General features: G+C 36.1%; 2 protein-coding genes across 5 annotated transcripts in view; one reads left to right on the top strand and one right to left on the bottom strand.

The window, feature by feature from the left end:
- Positions 1 to 8,800, bottom strand: part of arid4b (AT-rich interaction domain 4B) — an 88,528-nt gene extending 79,728 nt beyond the window's left edge. For all 4 annotated transcript variants that reach the window (XM_084093856.1, XM_084093853.1, XM_084093854.1 and 1 more), the window contains exons 1-2: positions 8,598 to 8,800; positions 769 to 828 (exon numbers count right to left, since the gene is read on the bottom strand). In XM_084093856.1, coding sequence (XP_083949982.1) covers positions 769 to 774 — 6 coding nt within the window. In that variant the 5' untranslated portion in view covers positions 775 to 828; positions 8,598 to 8,800. The remainder of the gene's footprint in view (positions 1 to 768; positions 829 to 8,597) is intronic.
- Positions 8,801 to 10,057: 1,257 nt separating this feature from the next.
- Positions 10,058 to 19,910, top strand: part of ggps1 (geranylgeranyl diphosphate synthase 1) — a 32,526-nt gene continuing 22,673 nt past the window's right edge. Inside the window, exons 1-2 of the mRNA XM_084092488.1 lie at positions 10,058 to 10,388; positions 13,672 to 13,766. Of these exons, the coding sequence (XP_083948614.1) occupies positions 13,694 to 13,766 (73 nt within the window). The 5' untranslated portion in view covers positions 10,058 to 10,388; positions 13,672 to 13,693. The remainder of the gene's footprint in view (positions 10,389 to 13,671; positions 13,767 to 19,910) is intronic.

The raw sequence follows: 19,910 nt of genomic DNA, 5'->3' as shown, positions 1-19,910 counted from the left end.
TAAATTTACAGGTAACGATCTGGTCGCTAGTAACCATGGAAACAAAAGCATAAATGAAAACAACTAAAGAGCCGACTGGCATTAAATTTCCTACAATGATGAATTTATAGATAGAAATAGACCAAAAGAAAATCAGGAAGCAAAGCGTTCATGTTTTCCGCGCCGAGCAGTGACGTTACCGGAGAGCAGCACGTCTGTGGGAACATGTTTGCACTTCGGAGCAAAATTCTTATGCAAAATTCAACACTGTGGCCATTAAAATGGATTCAGTGCTACACAAAGGAAAGATTCTTGTTTAAACAAAAACAGCAGACACAGATCGACACCCAATAAAAATGTTATTAAAAATACATTACCAAAACAAACTTTGAAACTAATGCTTAAACTTTAAAAACAGGCATTGAGCATCTTATAAACCCCATGAAATCAGATTTCAAGCTTGCAGCATTTATCAAAAGTCGGCAAAACACAACTTAGCATACATTCACGTCTTCAACCTCCAGGAAAACAGACCAAGAATACTAATGACTTAATGCACTTACTTACAAATACAAAAATACAAATTGTCCAGGTAAATGAGAATGTCTCTCCCAATACAAACTGCAACCAAATGACAAAAGCAAGTAGAAAACCATGGTTTTGTCGTGCTGTGATGTAAACCAGTGTCTATAGACAAGTCAGCTCAGCAATTCTGCTTATTCTTTAACACTTCATCTGACCTCCACCATTTCATCTTCATACAGTGACTCTAAAGTTCAGGAGCATTACCTTCATCTCCGTCCACGGTGACGGTGATCCTCTTGAGTGAACTCACTTTCAGGTCTTCAGCTGAAAGACATGAACACATATTTATAATGAGAACGAGAGCTAGACACTGAACACATGAGTGAAAAGACTGCTTTGGCATGTTTGATCCTACAATAAGTAGGACAGTTCGTGATGCACCATGATCATGGATGATTCCCATTTTTTTACAAACGAATTGGCAGATTTTTTTCTTTGTTGAAGCTAATTTATTTGCTCTATAACAAACCAAGACTTTAAAATGCAGTGGTTTCCTCGAATTTCAAATGGCTACAGAGATTCTTTGTTAATCACAATCCACACAAAGATGCTGCACACACGCAGCACGAGCAGTTGTTTTTGATTGTATAATTTAAGATTTAAAACAAAAACAGAATGGTCTAACTTTAGATTTGTGAAATTATCACAAAACAAAAACTGCAGACGGAATGTGCGCTTATAAACATTACTTTTTACGGCAGAAAGAGGAAAAGAAAGTATCCTTGTTTACACAGTTGCTTATGGCTAACCTGAACGTAAACCACTGAGAAAGACTACGGATGCAAATCAGTATATTAGATCTGTGCATTAGCTCTTAAAGTGACAGCAGCCTAATAAACCTGTAGCCGTCTGTGTCATTAATGTTAATCAAACAACAAAATATAAAGAGAAAATCGCTTTTGAAGCTGTAACAAAGATGAACTATATTACAGTGAGGAATATGCAGTGTTATTTTACATTTGATTATTCAATTTCTTTACCTGAATATTGTTAGACTTGCCTGACATAAAGCACTGCTGATTTCATTTGCATCTTTGTTCCATTGTATTTATCTGTGCTTCTAATTTGTTTATTATTTTCTATGCAGAATTACTCCAATCATCGCGTTGACAGGGAAATATCCGATCTGACCGCTTACATGGCAGAATATATGAATCCATGTGCTTTTTTCCTGCTTACACGCCCGTGGGTTATATCCGATCAGTGCCACGTGGAAGGAAAAAAATTGGGAATTGGGCCACTTGAGCCATGTAATGTAAATGCGGCCACAGAAAGTACACAGAAAACAACCAATAACATTTTATCCATCATACTAGGATGTTTGTTACTGAGAAATGTGAATAACTTTAGATTTACACTGAAACACACATGCACAACAATATTGTCCTAAATTGTGCTAAATAGTAAGAAAGTGAAAATAAATGGTTCAGATTTGTTACGCAAAATATTTGTGCATTTTAATGTAAAGTTTAGTGGTTGAAAACCTGAGATGGTAATCAAATGGTTGAAATGGTTAGTCCATTACCTATAACCACTGATGAAAACACTTAACGTCAGGTTATTTCACAGAGACTTTCACTGTAATAAGAGTATTTCAAGATATAAAAGTCTCAAATAAATGACTAATTATTAGTTATGCAACCAGTTGATTGCAGCTAAATAGGGGTGTAATGATGCCCTCATGTCACGATTCGATACATATCACGATTCTGAACTCACGATACAATATTATTGCGATACTCCAAGACATATGATAAAAGGTTAACAAAAAATGTACTGCTGATTAAAATGCTAAATTTGATTTTTCATTTTGGGCCCTATTTTAACGATCTGAAACGCAAGTAACTACTGTAAGTGGGCGGATCTCGGGCGCTGTTGCTATTATACCGGCGGGATAAATGACTCTTGCGCCCGACGCAAATCTAAAATGTGTTGGTCTGAAGTATCTTCATTACTCATAGGTGTGGTTTGCGGGCATAACGTGAAATAAACCAATCAGAGCGTCATCTCACATTCCCTTTAAGAGCAGGCGCGCTTGTTCCATGGCGGATTGCTATTATAACGGCAGATTTGCCAGACGCACGCCAGGAGCGGTTCACAGCCGAGGAGACCGACGTTCCCGTCAGGGCCGTAAAACACAGAGAAGTGACATTGGGGATGGAGAAACACACCCAGATTAGCTTCGGTTAAACAAGCGTATGATAATTTTAGTAAATGTGTAATCTAGATTTATGCCTATTTTTTCACATCTTCATGGACACCACAATAATTTCCCTCGTGTGGTAATATTTTTCCTTGTAATTATGTATGATTTGCAAAAATGGGAACTGCTGCGTCTGTGTAGATGAGAGAATCAAAGTGTATGTGCACACGCTACATTATGGCCAAGCATGCGCCCTTAAAATAGCATCTGAATAACGCGCCACTGACTTTAGACGAGGTTTCTCCTGGTCTGTGGTGGAATTGTTTTCTGAAACTGCAAAATAGCACCAGGGAACGTTTTGCGCCGGAACACGCCTCCTCTTTTCACTGATCCGCCCCCGGGAGCGCAAGTTCATTCCCTAATTTACCGACGTGCGTCTGTGGAGGGAAAAGTCCGCTGTGCGTCGGGTGCAAAATAGGAATGATACATGCGTCGGTGTACAAAGTGAATTAAGCTGGGTGCAAGATAGGGCCCTGTATGTGTAAATGAAAAGGCTTGGACTTGGTGCTGGAAACCCAAAGCACAGGACAATAAAGACACCAGAATAAAATATTCATGATTCTGAAGCTCTTTTTACACAAATATTCCCCCATTGCATTATTATACATTATATTCAACATTTATTATATATATATATATATATTAGGGGTGTAACGGTACGTGTATTCGTACCGGACCGTTTCGGTACAGGGCTTTCGGTTCGGTGCACGTGTGTACCGAATGACCGAACGCAATATTTTGTGTGCGGAACATAGGTACATTTTCGTGTTTCCACACGAACATATTAAGTGGCGGAAGTCTCCGCGTTCAGCGCAAATCCCGCCCTGCAGCTGATGCTAAAGTTTTACCAGAGCCCGTCTGCCTTATTAGACATTCTCTGGTTTTACCCGTCGTCACTGTAACCTAAACCAATGAAATCGACTGCAGGGCGAAAAAAAGCTTTTCCGCTCCGTGTGCGCCGCCGCACTCTCCGTTCCGTGTGTGTGTGTCTGCTGCGTGTGTGTCTCTCTGCTCAATGTTCAATGTTCGACTCCATGTTTGCGCTGCACGTTCTGCTCTGTCGTTAACGGCCCAAACACTCCAATCATGTACCGATCACGCACTGGAAAAGCAAAGTCCGCTCAAATAAGGTGAAATTTCTCAGTAGTAGACTTCTGTTTGCTGAGCTGGTATAGCCATGCTGGCAACAATGGTAAAATTACCTGCTCTGGTAATAATAGCTTTGTAGGACTATATTTTATTTTGATAATTAGTAAAAAAAAAATGAAAGAAAAAAAATCTTAAATTGATTATGTTGATTGATTATTGAAAAATAATAATACATTGATATATTTATGTTTAATATTATTTTAATATAGGGCTATTTTCTGTTCCTTTTTTCCCCTGGTGTTTCATTTAATTAGGTGATTCTAAGTTTAGGCCTAATTATTGATGATTACAAGCTTGGAGGAATGGCAATTAATTACAGCAAATTGTGCAATTAATTAGTTCATTTTTTTTAATCGATTCCCAGCCTTAATTTTTAAATATAAGCAGGCCTACAAGCTGGGATTGGTAATGCTGCACTGTAATCATAGTTATTTATTTATATTTTTCATTAAATTTATTATGTGATATTGGTTTTGCTTTGCAGCAGTATTTTATTTTATTCTTTTTTTTTATTTTATATATATTTTATTATATTTTATTAAAAAGTGTAAACAAATTGTTAAAAAAAGTTTATAGTAATAAACAACCTGCAGTTTAATGTTTGCATTTCTTTCCCTTACTGTACCGAAAATAAACCGAACCGTGACTTTAAAACCGAGGTACGTACCGAACCGTGATTTTTGCGTACCGTTACACCCCTAATATATATATATCGTTAAATGAAGTACTGACACTAAAACTCTGAAAACATGAATGTTTTCTCACACAGTAATTTTGGTTGAACTATACACAATACATCTTGTCACAATCCATGATACATGTTGCATTTTTGTATTGCGATATATTGTGACACGATATATTGTTACATCCCTAGTATTTCAAGTTAGTGATAAATGTCTCAAATAAATGACTATTTATTATTTGCAACCAGTTGATTGGAGCTAAATGTTTGTATTTGTGCAGTGACAGCACACTGTTGTTAACCGGGAGGCACAGACACCTGCAGCTGCAGATAACACACTTCATGCTGGAGGTCGAGATCATTATGCTGTATGTAAGCCGCTTTTAACACACTTTTATTCAACCTCGAAACTGAATACATTTGAGAATATAATTTAAATTTTCAGAAGTAGTGCACAGACAATATAGACCAACAAGAAACATTCAAGTCTAGCGTGCGGCATTATATTTTCAAATCAATTACAAAACTCAATCAGTCATAATGATAATTAATTACTATAACAATCGTAGCAATATTGGTGATTTGATTTAAGACAAAGATATAGCTTAGTCTAATTTATATTATTCACTGATAACACTTTACAATAAGTTGTCATTTGTTGATATTAATTAACTACATTAGTTAACATGAACTAACAATGAAAAACATGTATTAATCTTAATGGTAATCTCAACGTCATCTACTAATACATTTTTTTAGATTAAAAGTTGTAGCTATCTGTTAACATTAGTTAATGTACTGTGTAGGCTACTAACATGAACATTTTTATTAACCAACATTAACAAAGTTTAATAAATAGTGTAAAAATATATTGTTCATTCATTATTAAGTTCATGTTAGTTAGTGCATTAACTAAAGTTAATAATAAGATCTTACTGTAAAGTGTTACCTTTACATTTTGCAGACGCTTTTATCCAAAGTGACATTCATTGATGAACATCACAAATTAATATGAACACAACTGTTGAAAAGGTTTTTATTGTTAACAGCCAGAAAACTGTCTCTAGTTGTTATCAATTAACTTAAGGTTTGTATGTTTGCAAAGAAGAGGTAATAAAGCTTAGTGGTTGCTGATCTGGTTACCGAAAGGTTGCAGGTAAATCACCATTTTGTTCTTGTAATAGTAACAATAAAAATAATGGTAGAAATAACAGTAATACTTTACTACAGCCCTGAAGTCTACTTTGAACACATCAAAATCAACCCAACATTTTCATGGTTAAAGCCAGGTGATGTGCGCAATTTTTCAACGTCATTTTTTCTTCCTACCCTAGCTTAGTTTACAGAGAGAGACAACTAATTTATTAGTTGATTTCACTGAAGAGTAAAAAACACTGTGCACTGACACAGCAATATTGACTCAACTACTGAATTGGGGCCCAGAACTATTTATTTGTCATCCAATGGCAGACAGGAGAAGTGTTCAGTGGAAAGTGGAAACCTGTTTGAAAACAGTCCTAGCACTTGCAAATAAAATCTGAAAAAAAATCTAGTCTAATTGGTCATTTAAAGGGTTAGTTCACCAGAAAATGGAAATTATCCCACAATTTACTCATCCTCAAGCCATCCTAGGTGTACATGACTTTCTTTTGTCAACCGAACATAATCAGAGTGATTATGGGGCCTCTCGCGGTTCAAACTAATTTGTGACCGGTGTTTTGTTTTGCTCTATCCTCTACACTTCCACGTTTGTCAATACATCATGCGTCGGTTCAGCGGTCACTCTTCCGCCGGAACTAGACTTGTGTACGGCCGTTTCCGGAAGCTAGTGATTATAGCTCATAAAGTTATAAATATGGACATTTTTCATACAAAAACGCATCGCTTTGCTTCAGAAGGCCTTTAATAACCCCTGGAGTCAAAAGGATTACTTTTATGATGGATGGATGACCCTTTTTTGGGTACCATTCACTCCCATTATAAAGCTTGGAAGAGCCATATATATATATATATGATGTCATATACACCTAGAATAGCTTGAGGGTGAGTAAATTATGGGATAATTTCCATTTTCGTGTGAACTAACCCTTTAAGGTTTAAAAGTGCTGTAAACGATTTCAGGCTATTTGCTAACTTCCAACACACTTGGTCACTGAATTAACAACCCCCCCCCCCCATCACATCAAAACCACGCCCTCTCAACGAAGCCCCGCCCTCCACATACATGCCAGCAATGTCAGCACAAAATGATTGACGGACAAAGCACGTTTCTTATTGGCTAAGACCAGGACGGACCGCTCCCCTGACTCCTTTAGCTGTTTACAGAGCCTGTGGCTGTCACAGAGAGTTGTGATTTGTAAAGACACACATTCAGTGATATAGCGGACATTTTATTTGTGGTAGTTGCTTACAAAACCCTAAAGCCATAAGTGTTTCAGCCGTTTATATAATGACCGCGTGTCACTTCGAAATCAACGTGATTTCATTTTATTCATTTTTTATTTTATTTTTACCACAGAAGCGCTTCTACAGGCGAACGGAGTTGAGGAGTCAGCATTACAATTGAGTAAAACAACTAGAGTTAAACTACTAGAGAAAGTTAAACGAGTGAGGTAGCTTTACAGTTAGTCCGTGTGTGTGCACGTATAATGTCGACTGCGCTACAGCATTATGACGCCATTTCTGAGCCACACAACTGCAGTCGCTTGACATCGACATTCTTATCATTGCGACGTTCAGACCAGGTTTGAACATACAAAGGGAACGGAATCTGTCGCCCCCACTCTTTAATACTGCAAGCCGTGTTGACTTCATGAAGTGGGACGACAGCGACATTGCTATTTCGAATAAAGCCGAATGGAGAAAACTAGACAGTTCGCTAAATCACAAAGAAACTGACACGAGACAGCTTTCGTCGTTTAGATGGAGGCGACAAAGCTCGGCTAACAAAATGCTGACGGTTTATGTGTAACACAATGAACGATCTAATAGCTTTCCGTACAAGGTCAAGGCGAACAGGGTTTGTACAACTTGCTTGCGATCGGGGAAATCGGACTTGTTTTCTTTCGACATCAACTGAATGGAAAACAAATGCGTCGCTGCGCGTGAGCCTAACGACAATGTCAGTTCAAACAATAATTGTCGCGGTTCAGACTAACCGTCGAAACACAACCGATTATCATGACAAATATAACAATTAGCTTGACAACTACCCGACGGTAGAGATGGAAATCTGTTTGCTGGAAAACTAGCCTTCCTCGTCGCCAGCCATTTCTGCTCACGCTCAAAAAAGGTCCGTAGATCGACGAGGATGATCCTTAGAAAGGTAGAGCTAGTAATAAACACATAATTTCCAGAAAATAGGCGATACGGCGATGATCGAACGTTCGGGATTGAAAACTGCAAGATTGTTGATTCATTCGAAGAGATCGTGCGCGAGAGTTTTTAAAGAGCGCGTGAACGATTCCAATTTGCTACGATTATTGTGCACATAATCCCAATTCATGCACTCGGAGATTTTAACGCTTTTAGTCTTAATAACTCTTTCGATCGCACAAAGCCTTACGTAAGGGATCCAGCAAGGCAGTGTTTCCCCCCATGAGCTATTTGATGCCGAGCAGCCAAAAAGAAAGTGTTCAAGTCTTTTCGCGAATTCCAACACAACATCTGCTGACGGCGATACAAGTGAAGCACAAAGTTGCCTAGTCTGCTACATCGACTATTAACAAACTAATAAAGGCGAACAAAAAGTCTCCCGCTGTCTAGATGCACTATTTACGCCGTAAACCTTTCAGCCAGCGAGAAAACAAGGTTAACAAAACCTCTGATCGACAGCGCTTTAAATCTCGCTGTCAAAATAGAAAGTAAACGATTCAAATGCAGTCGCGTGAATAATGTTAACAAGTGATCATTTAGTTAAACATTGAAGCTCGACGCAGCGTAGTTTTCTTTCGATCTCCGTCTCCATTAAGACTTTATCTGGTCAACATAATGTCCTACCTGATGTATCCGACGGATCGCGATGTTCCTCCGTTAAATTAGTAATCCATTGGACAATCGAGGGAAATCATCGACGATCAATGCTGGAAACGTCGTCCGAAAATGTAGGAAAGGTGTCGGGATGCGAATCCGACGAAATAGCTCCGCAATCGCACTCGTTTTCTCTGTGTTAATCCTCCTCCTCTTCGCGTCTGTAACGGACTGAAGGATACACACAAACCGCCCACTGTGGACACCGCGCGCGCTCATTGGCTGCTGCGCGCGCACTAACCGCCCCGCTCGTTTCCTATTGGATGGTGAAATCGGGGGAAAACGTCTCTGCGATACTTTAATCGCAAAGATACTCGGGATTTGTATGTTTTGAACATGACACCCGCGTTATATCGTCACTGGGACGATGGAACACACAATGATGACGTAAACTACATTTCCCAGAGTTCAACAGCGAGTGGGGAAATGTGTCCAGGCTCCGCCCACCTTCACGCGCATGCTCTTTGAGCACAGTTAAATCTGAGGAAAAGTTTAAACGCTTTAGTACATTTTGTGGTTTGCATGTTGAAACATTTTATCTTTTTAAAGTTGTTCTCATTCCGTTTGTTTTTGGTCAGATTTCTGTTCTTTTATTAAGGCTCACATCATGCCCAGCTTTCAACTGTGCTTTTATTTGTTTTGTTTTTATCCTATGACAAATATTATCTTAAGGAATATTACTTAATTAATCTTCTACTTCTTTTAGCTAATTTTAGTATTCATAAAGGTATTAAAAGGAAAAAAAAATAAGCCTTTGTTTTTACTACATAAATATAACATTGTTTAAAAAATAAGAAAGCTGTAAAATGTTTACATTTTCATGTTTTTATTTAACTTTTAAGTTTGTCACTGTTTTTTATGTACTTTTCTTATTTTTGTTTATTCAATGTACTGTAGTAGTAATTCTTTAAAACCAATAAAAATGTCTAAATGCTTATTTGAATAAAATAACTAACCTTTCAAGTTTCAACGTTGTTGTATTTGTATATATATGTCTGGGATTCTGCTTTCTCTGTCATCGGTTATTTAATTATTCAACTAAGTGATCAAAATTCAATTTTAAATACAATAGTTGATTCAGTTTTTTACATTAATGACTTACTTTTATTAATATTAATAAAAATGATATCAAAGGTATAATTTATACATTCTGTAAAAGTTTACCCTAGTAGTGGGGTAAGATGTACTCTTTGAATAATTGTATATTTTGTTCTATAACAACTAAATTAGCAAATGTTTCTATTTATTTCCTATAATAACACACTGGCGGATGCATCAACATCTGCAACTTATATCTAAATATGTTACAGATTAAAAGTAAACGCACATTATTCTTAAGGGTGGCATTTTACCCTATTACTACATCTACCATAGTTCAATGCGGCGTCAGGGGAAAAAGGCCCCACCCACTTTCTGCGCATGCGCTCTGTGGACTCCATGGCGTATTTAAGCGCGAGCAGCGGGGATGAGTGAGCTTCCTGTCAAACTCAGACATGACAGATCAACTTAAGGGTCTCTGGCGCGTCTTAAATATCTATTCTTTTTACATATAGTGGGATATTAGTGTACTAAAGATGATGAGGTGCCGTTTTGATCGCGTTCTAAATGGGTTGTGAATCGAAGTGGAGTTAAATTACCGTCTCTGGCTAACTGGCTAATGCTAGCGAGCTGGCTGCGAGTGAAAAAAAATTGAAAGCGGAAGAGTGACGTGCTGGATTACGAAAGCGGAAGTGCGAGGATCCAGTTTTTTCGATCGAAAAGGTGGGTGGGGCATTTATTTTACTTTGTTACCATACTATCTCATTTTACCTAATGTACATGAATAATAATAATAATAATCATCATAAAATGTTATTGTTAATTATTATACATGTAAATTAAATAGTAATGAAGACATGTTATTTCATTTATTATATTTTTATTGTTATTATTATTATTATTAGATGTGCATTTGTGGATATTTAGCTAGGATTATAATATTAAGTGAAATTGTTTGGCAAAATACCGGTACACAGACACACACATACATATACATGAATATATATATATATATATAATGAAGAGTTCAGATGCAAAAGCCTCTAAGTGCCATCTGAAATTTTCTTCTAGAATGATAATTTTTATCAAGCTCGTTTATTTAAGTTCAGTAATTTCACTTAAATGGCAATTAATAGGTAATTTTCATTGCCATTTAAGTGAAATTACTGAACTTAAATATACGAGCTTCATAAAAATGATCATTCTAGAAGAAAATTTCAGATGGCACTTAGAGGCTTTTGCATCTGAACTCTTCATATATATATATATATATATATATATATATATATATATATATATATATATATATATATATATATATATACACACACACACACACACACACACACACACACACACACACACACACACACACACACACACACACACACACAATAGCAAGCATGAAGATCATATTTTTTTGTGCTATACTGTTTATTTTGCACATAATAATTGTTTCACCATAACGTGGTAAAGTAGTGGATTACTTTTGGCTACTATTATGTGTATTACTTGTGTCTGCTAATCTCACCGCAAGGCTTTGACTTAAACCCACATTGTGTTGTCAGTGAAAGCTGGAGCTGTCAGGCTGTAGTGATGGAGTGAGAATGAAGAGCCATTGTTGGATCATGTTTCATACGATCGGTCTCAAGTTACTGCCCATTTATGTTGTCACCAGTATGAGATAATCCCATCTGAACACTGAAGATTCTGATCTTGAGAAGGCAGCATTACTACAGGTGTAAAACAGGGTTGAGTTTGTCTCTTTTCAGCAGTCAGGTTCAGGGAGTAATGGAAACATTTATTTTCTCTGCATAAACATATCTAGATATTTCCCTTACTTAGTTATGCATTTATTATATGGTTATTTGCATTTTATTACTTGCAATGCATTTAGCATTATATCTTCCTTGCTGTCTGTGACCCTTTTAGAACTATGGATGCGCCGATAACCGATAATTCTTTATATTTGAAAGCCGATAACCGATATATTGGCCGATGAATCTAAATCCAAATTTGTATATAATTTTTGAGAGCCTGATTACAAAAACAAAAGTCTAACCAGTAAAAGCCATGTCCCAAACACACAATTATAATATTATGCACGTTACACTTAACTAATCTTTATTTTTTGAAGTGATTCCAATCATATTTCAAGCAGTTCAAACCCATCATGTTGAACAGTGCGCATCTGAAGAGTCTCAGCTGGAGGAAATAATACATTATTTATTGGCTTTAATATATCAGCCAAACTTTCTTTATCTGGTCATCATGTAGGGTTATTCATTTAAAAACAATGAGTAATTAATAAAGCAGTAAGCCAATTATTGTGTTGTGTTAAGGTAATTTTAACCGTGGTTTAGGAGTGTTTTAGTGCTGAATTGTCCTAAATCTTTGTAAAATCACTTGAGTGCATAATTGCTTTTATACAATGGCAGCAACAGCAATAAAACACCAGTGTTCAATAAACAGCTACTTTTTTAAAATCATAATAAGCAGAATAAACAATTGAGCATTTAAGAGTAATGCTTTAGGTCAAAATGTTGAATCCTGTTTTGTGTGTGTGTATAATGTATGCATTTATGTGTGTATGTGCACTATTATTCAAATGTTTGGGGTCTGTAAGGATGCATAAAATTAATTAAAAGACATTTATAATGTCACAGAAGATTTCTGTTTCAAATAAATGCTGTTATTTTGAACTATAAATTCATCAAAGAATCCTGAAAAATAAAATCACATTTTCCATAAAAATCTGAAGCAGCACGACTGTTTTCAACATTGATAATAATCATAAATGTTTTTTTGTTCTGCAAATCATCATATTATAATGATTTTTGGAGGATCATGTGACACTGAAGCCTGGAGTAATGATGCTGGAAAATCACATTTAAAAATATATTCAAGTGGAATACATTTATTTTAATTTGTAGTAATAGTTCACAAGATTACTGTTTTTGAGGGGGGGGGGGGGGGGGAATTGTAATGATCCCAAACTTTTGTACAGTTACTAAGGATATTGCATTTTATACACATTTATTATACTTTAATGAAACATTATACATTTCTTTCAAAGGTAAATTAGATTGAGTTAGGGTTAGTTCAAAATACAGCCTATATGATCTTCTGATTACAGCCCTTGTCAAATGAAATGAGCAACATGTTTAAAGGGTTAGTTCACCCAAAAATGAAAGTTCTGTCAGTAATTACTCACCCTCATGTTGTTCCAACCCCGTAAGACTTTCGTTCATCTTCAGAACACAAATTAAGATATTTTTGATTAAATCTGAGAGCTGTCTCACTCCTCCATAGGCTTCTCTGTTATTGAAACTTGCCGGCCCAGAAAGTTAGTAAAGACAATATTTAAAATAGTCCAAGTGACTACAGTGGCTCAACCTTAAGTTTATCAAGCGACGAGAATACTTTTAGTGTGCAAAACCCCCCAAAAATAACGACTTTATTCAACTCTTCATTTTCTTCTGTGTGTCTCTGAGTGCGTTCACGTAGTGTAACAGCGCAGCGCTTCTGGGTTGTACGTCAGAACGGAGGCTTACTATTGGCCGACGCTGGTCATGTGTGTGATGCTGGCCAATAGTGAGACTCCGTTCTGACGTACAACCCAGAAGCCTATGGAGGAGTGAGACAGCTCTCAGATTTAATCAAAAATATCTTAATTTGTGTTCTGAAGATGAACGAAAGTCTTACGGGGTTGAAACAACATGAGGGAGAGTAATTACTGACATTTTTGGGTGAACTAACTCTTTAAAATAGGATTGCACATGTTCTTCTGGAACAAATCATGCCCTGCTCGCTGTGGGAAAACCCCAAAGTGTCCCGACAGTGCATGCATAATGTTCGGAGTTTACCAGGAAGTAAAGCCAATTGAATTAATAACAACTCAGCCAAGAATAATTGGCTGTGCGTCTGGCATTTAGAGTTTATTGTGGAGGCTGTTTTACACACACACACACACTCTCTCACTCTCTCTCTCTCTCTCTCTCTGCAGGTTTCTTTGTTGAAACGAAGGGATGGATGGAGAAAAAAGAGCAACTTCTGAAAGGATTCTTCTGGAACCGTACAAGTACTTGTTACAGCTGCCAGGTGAGGCCTTACATGTGTCGTTTATTTTTGTCTGCATGTTCAATGGCGCTGAAGAAATAGATCACAGAAAATAAAAAAATACATTTACTCGTCACCATCATGTCATTCAAAAACTGAGGCTTTCTTTCTACGGTGAAAAACTTCTCTTTTCTTTTTCCCTTCAACAACGTGGTGATCATGGCAGTCAAGCTGTACCTGAGTGTAATTTAATTACAAGTTATTTAATAGTTTAACACAAAAATTAAAGGGATTGTTCACCCAGACAGATTCTTTGATCTGTTTGAACACACAAAAAAAAGATATTTTAAAGATTATTGGTAACCAAACAGTTGATGGACCCCATTGACTTCCATAGTATGGATATATATATATATATATATATATATATATATATATATATATATATATATATATATACACTACTCACAAAAAGTTAGGGATATGCGATTTTCGGGTGAAATTTCAGAATGCACCTAAAGTGCAACCTTTACACGTGAACTTAATTTGGCATTTCTACTTAAATGCCCTACTTTCATGATATAATATCACTGTAGCATGAACTTTTTTAAATTTTCTATAAATTTCACACGAAACGAAAGTTGAATATCCCTAACTTTTTGTGAGTAGTATATATATATATGTATGTATATGTATGTGTGTGTGACTGTTATGGTTTATTATAGCCATATAGACATTGATAGCTGTGTTCTTTATGAACTGTTATTGTATGGAAAGGATCTAGGATATGTGAATATTTTTTAGTTTTTCCTTTACTGTTCTGCTTTCACAGAAGAGAGTCAGTCATATGGATATGGAACAACATGAGAATGAGTAAATGATGATGTTTTTCATTTTTGAGGGAATTATTGCATTAATGTGGATGAACGTCGTAGAGATATTAATAGTTTGATATATTGAACTTGGTCTAAAATCTAGTTTAAAGGGTATTATACAAGGTATATATCATGGCTGTAGGAAAAGTGCTTTATTGAGATGAAGGGAATTTCAGTGGGAAGGTATAATGCAGTTCTAGTACGGTGCGCTACACTAATTTATTACAGAATTCTGCAGCGGTCCTAAATGAAACAAATGACATTTGCTTGAAATATTTCCACATTTATAAGCGCACATTTTGCATGACTTTATTTTGACCTGCTTTAAGCCGGAATAATTTAAGGAATATTGATTACTCTTTTAAATTGAACAGAACTCTTTGTGCAAAGCGTTTCTGTCAACAAATTTGGCAAATGCATTCCTGTGGAATCACTAACAGCTGGAAAGAGCTGCTTTAATTTAAGGCGAGACACTACAGGTGAATAAGGTACAATTTTAAAATAATAGACATCACCATGAAACTTCCTCAGTTGATTACATGCACAAGTATATAAAAAAAATGTATTACAAGTTTTAGAAATTTGTATGTTTAATTATGCAAATTAGGCATTATCTCATTAAATATGCACGATTTTGCATATATTTTCGGTAGATAGATCTGAACATATGATAAAGCCAGGTGCAAAATTCTTTTTTCATTTTGTTTACACACAAGATGAAGAAAAAAATTACTTAACATAGCAAAGTGAAAATACAGCCTATATGATTTTCTGATTACAGGCCTTGTTGTCAAACAAAATTGAGCAACATGTTTAAAATGCTTAAGTTAAAATGTACTATTATGTGGTTTTGGTTGGCCATTAATGGAATAGTTCACCCAAAAATTTACATTCTGTCATCTTTTACTCATGTCATTGTAGAACTGCACGATTAATCGTTAAAAGATGGCGATCTCGATTCAAACACACACAATCTCATTCCTAAATGACAACGATTCGCCTGTGTCTATTAAAGCAACACCAAAGATTATTTTGTACCTTAAAATAATGTTTCCAGAATCATTTCAGTGGTTCATCAACTCCTAACAGGGTGAACGGCACTTCTGCATTCGCTTTGCGACCCTCTGTTGGCTATAACCGCTCTATGCAAGTTTGCCAGATCGGGTAGCAGATCTGTAGTTCGAATGAGAAATAGGAAACTACAAATTTGACTTGCTTTACGGCAAGCGTAACTATAGCCGATAGGTGGAGCCTATATATAAAAATAGCCGTTTCTGATGTCGCAATACATCATACTTTCATAAAATCATGAAACATACTCTACCTTGTCTGTGGACATCGTTATTTTCAAAGCCGGTGCTGGATAAACAAATAGCGTGCGTGCGACGGTAGGCTAAATTATTTACGACAGCGGTAATGGACAATTCCGCTTCCAACCTGTAGGGGGACCGACGAGGAAAAGTGCTTTGGTGTTGCTCTAAAAACCTTTGAAAAGGAGAGCAGTTTAGTCATGTATAGATATGAAACTGCTTCACAAACAACCTTTTCAACCACACAGTGTCGTTATTTCTGTTACAAATAATCATATCACAGAAGCACTAGGATTAAGGATTATAGTTCTAATATTAACACTGATGTTTACGGTAGCGATCAAAATAGAGTAAATTACCTTTTGAAAGTAGCATGGCACTTCAATGATTTTATCAATTACGTCGTTACACCAGTAGGTGGAGACAAGACTTTTAAACTAATGTATTTGTCATTGAATCATTCACTCAAACAGTTTTAAAAATATATCTAATTCATTCAGATTAATTAAACATTTTAAATAGACTGCAGCAATTAACATCCAGTCAGAACCTCTTGTAAATTACATGTTATTTAGTTTAGTTGTCTGTTCAGAATCGTGATGTCTGTTAAAAAACAAACAATCGTGCATCTGTCATTTCACACGTTCGTCTGTGAAACGCAGGAATGCAAAACATTTGTGCATTGAATATAATTTTTCCTCCCATCTCTTTTTTTTTTTCCATCACTGTATCCCTTGTGAAACAATGACATTTGAATCTGCAGTATATCTCATGAAGTGTTTGAGTAATATGAGAGGTCAGGTATAGATGGAAAACAGCATGTCACATCGCCGGAAGCTGCTGTCACTGCTTGACATCTCTTGTCAACTACCCATTTTGTGGTATAAGCATCATCATCGTATAAGTCAGAAGAGCTCAGCGTTCAGGAAGTCTGCAGTCAGCACAATGCACAACGAATGACAGTATCATGTGTCTATTATTAACTCCTGCTGTCGTCTCGTGAAGCAAGAACCAGCGACACATGAACGACAGATCTGACTTTCACAGAATCTAGTAGTTAAAGGACTATTAGTGATTGGTTTTGTTCCATCCACCTTATGTGTCCTTTTAGACTTTTTTTTTTACTATTTACTATAATGTAATAAGCTTATATTTCCAATTTGGCAAAGGACATTTTGAATGGTGATCGCTTTGGAAGAGTGAGTTCATGTTACCATGACAAAAAAAATGTCACCCTTTACGGTAACACTATTTTACAGTGTCCTTGTTACATGTACTTGCATAGCAATAACTGTAAATTATGCATAATTACATGCAACTATCCCTAACCCTATAGTAAGTACATATAGTTGCTTAATATTACTTAGTACTTAAATATATTGTAACAATGACACCTTAAAATAAAGTGTTTACTATCTGAATAGTTTAATGTCTGCATATTAAATTATGCATTAATGTTTTTAAAATTCTGTCAATGAAGGAAAACCTTTGGTTGCCACAACTTCCGTTTTCTACTATCTTGCAGAATTAAATCTCTCTCTCTCTCTCTCTCTCTCTCTCTCTCTCTCTATAGCTCTATCTCTCTCTCTATCTCTCTCTCTATCTCTCTCTCTATCTCTCTCTCTATCTCTCTCTCTATCTCTCTCTCTCTATAGCTCTATCTCTCTCTCTATCTCTCTCTCTCTCTCTCTATAGCTCTATCTCTCTCTATCTCTCTCTCTCTCTCTCTGAGTCTGAAAGAGTGTTTCCAGCTCTAATATTCAGGTTGCTGAAATACTGCTGCAGCATCACAACCCGTTCTCTTGTTTTCCTGTCGTCCTCTTGCAATTTTAATGCTGTCTTTACTGAGCGTATGCAGAAGACGGTCCTCTCGGCTAGTTTTTGCTGAGGTCAGGGAAGGAATGACTGAGGAACTGAAAGTGAACAGCGGTCTCCGCCGGTGAAGGACAGACCAAGTTCCTCAAGGACACAGGCGTGAATGTGAAGAGATTGAGAAAGTTGGTCATTAATTTGCATTAAAGGCGAGACACCCCAGGTGAATAGGGTAAAAAATATAACTAATATATATCACCATACTTCACCAGTTGATTGATTACATTAATAATAGCAAACATTTTTTGTATTACAAGTTTTCTGAAATAGTTTAAATATGCAAATGAGGCATTGTCTAATTAAATATGCACTAATTTGCATACATTTCTAGAACAAAAATCTGAATCTGAATAAAAATCTGAATAAAAATCTAAAAATTTTAAACCACAACCTTCTAAGTGCTTCTTTTACCCATATATTTAATGATATCTTTTGCATTTCTAATCCAAACAACGTAAAGCTTGGCACTGCACTTACTCGTGCCCGTATCGAGACACCTGTCAAGTTTGAAATCCATCGGACTAACGGTTCGAGAGATATGCGAATAACACACACACACACACACAGGCGTTTCTGTAATTTATAGATAGATTAGAGTCAAAGGTTTTTACAGAGGGGATATTGGATATCTCCATTTATCACTATAATTAATACTGTCAACTGCCAAAAATAAATAAATGTTCTTTTTTTTGGAATAAAATGTTGTATAAAATCAGGAAAATTATATATGTCATTGAAATCTACAGATGCACATAGATCAAGTGCTCTAAAAGATACAGTTAAAAGTGTATGTTAGATGTTTTCTGTCCACTAGTCTGAAAAAACACTCTTAATGCTCAAAAGCCAAAGCCTGTTTTTGCCTGTCGTGTCTCGCCTTAAGTGGCTGAATCTCATTAAAACATGTTCAGGTCGCATTTCACCCCAGAATCTACAGAGGTTTGATATTTCTCGATGCAGTGAATCCAGACGCTGCTTTACTCTAATGGGAATCACTGGAAAGAAAAACCCTGAGTGTACAGACATTTTTACTATTAATAAAACGTGGGTTTAAAAATCCATTTTAATGATTGCTTTTTAAATTAACTCATTGTTTAATTTTAATTTAGATTACATTTAAACAAAATAATTTCAAATCAATTACAAATTAAGTTTGCATAACCAGAGTCGGTAATGTAACTTTTCAGAATTATGTTGAGATGTCAGATCAGGAAGATTAAGTTCTAAACTGTAATTGCACAAAAAGCCATATTTTGAGTACAGAAGTATTGAGTTGATTGGCTCTTTTAAACGGTTAAACTAGGGATACACTGATATAAAGAAAATTGGCCGTTACCGATAATTCTTTATATTTGAAAGCCGATAACCGATATATTGGCCGATAAATCTAAATCCAAATTTGTAAATAATATTTTTTTGAGAGCCTGATTACAAAAACAAAAGTCTCACCATTAAAAGCCATGTCCCAAGCACACAATTATAATGTTCTCATTATAATTTTATGTAGTCTATATGACAGCGCATGTTGCACTCAACCGTATTTTCCTTTTTGAAGTGATTACAATCATATTTCAAGCAATTCAAAACCATTATGGCGAACATCTGAAGTGTCTCAGCTGAAGGAAATAATCAATTATTTATTGGCTTTATTATATCGACCAAATTTACTTATTGGGCCGATAACGATAACATTAAAAATGAACATATATCAGGCGATACCGATATGGTGGCTGATATATCGAGCATTCCTAGGTTAAACCGTATTGCCATATTGAGTGTTACGATTTCTCCCATTCTTACATGCTTAGATGGGCCGTTTCTAACTTATCAAAATCGCCTTATACTGTAATGCACAAAAAATATGCTCATTCGTAATGTCAGATTCATTTAACCCTCAATAATCCAAAAAGAAAAGTGTGACATGTTCTTGACGGATTTCATGATTCATCTGACCGTCTTCATTAGTGAAGGGCTTCATGAAGGGAAAGCGTGGAGCACCGCTGGCAGTCAGTCATTAGATCAGTGTATCTGCACTAACACACTCCCTGAAGCCTCGAGTTACAGGAGGCTGGAGGGGAAAGGCTCATGAATGGAGATGAAGTGAGATCAATGATATTCATATATACTCGTCA

Source organism: Abramis brama, assembly GCF_963993115.1.
Source record: "Abramis brama genome assembly, chromosome: 19".
NCBI lineage: Eukaryota > Metazoa > Chordata > Actinopteri > Cypriniformes > Leuciscidae > Abramis > Abramis brama.
The sequence above is the reverse complement of the archived record's forward strand: the minus strand, read 5'-3'. Positions and strand labels throughout refer to the sequence as shown.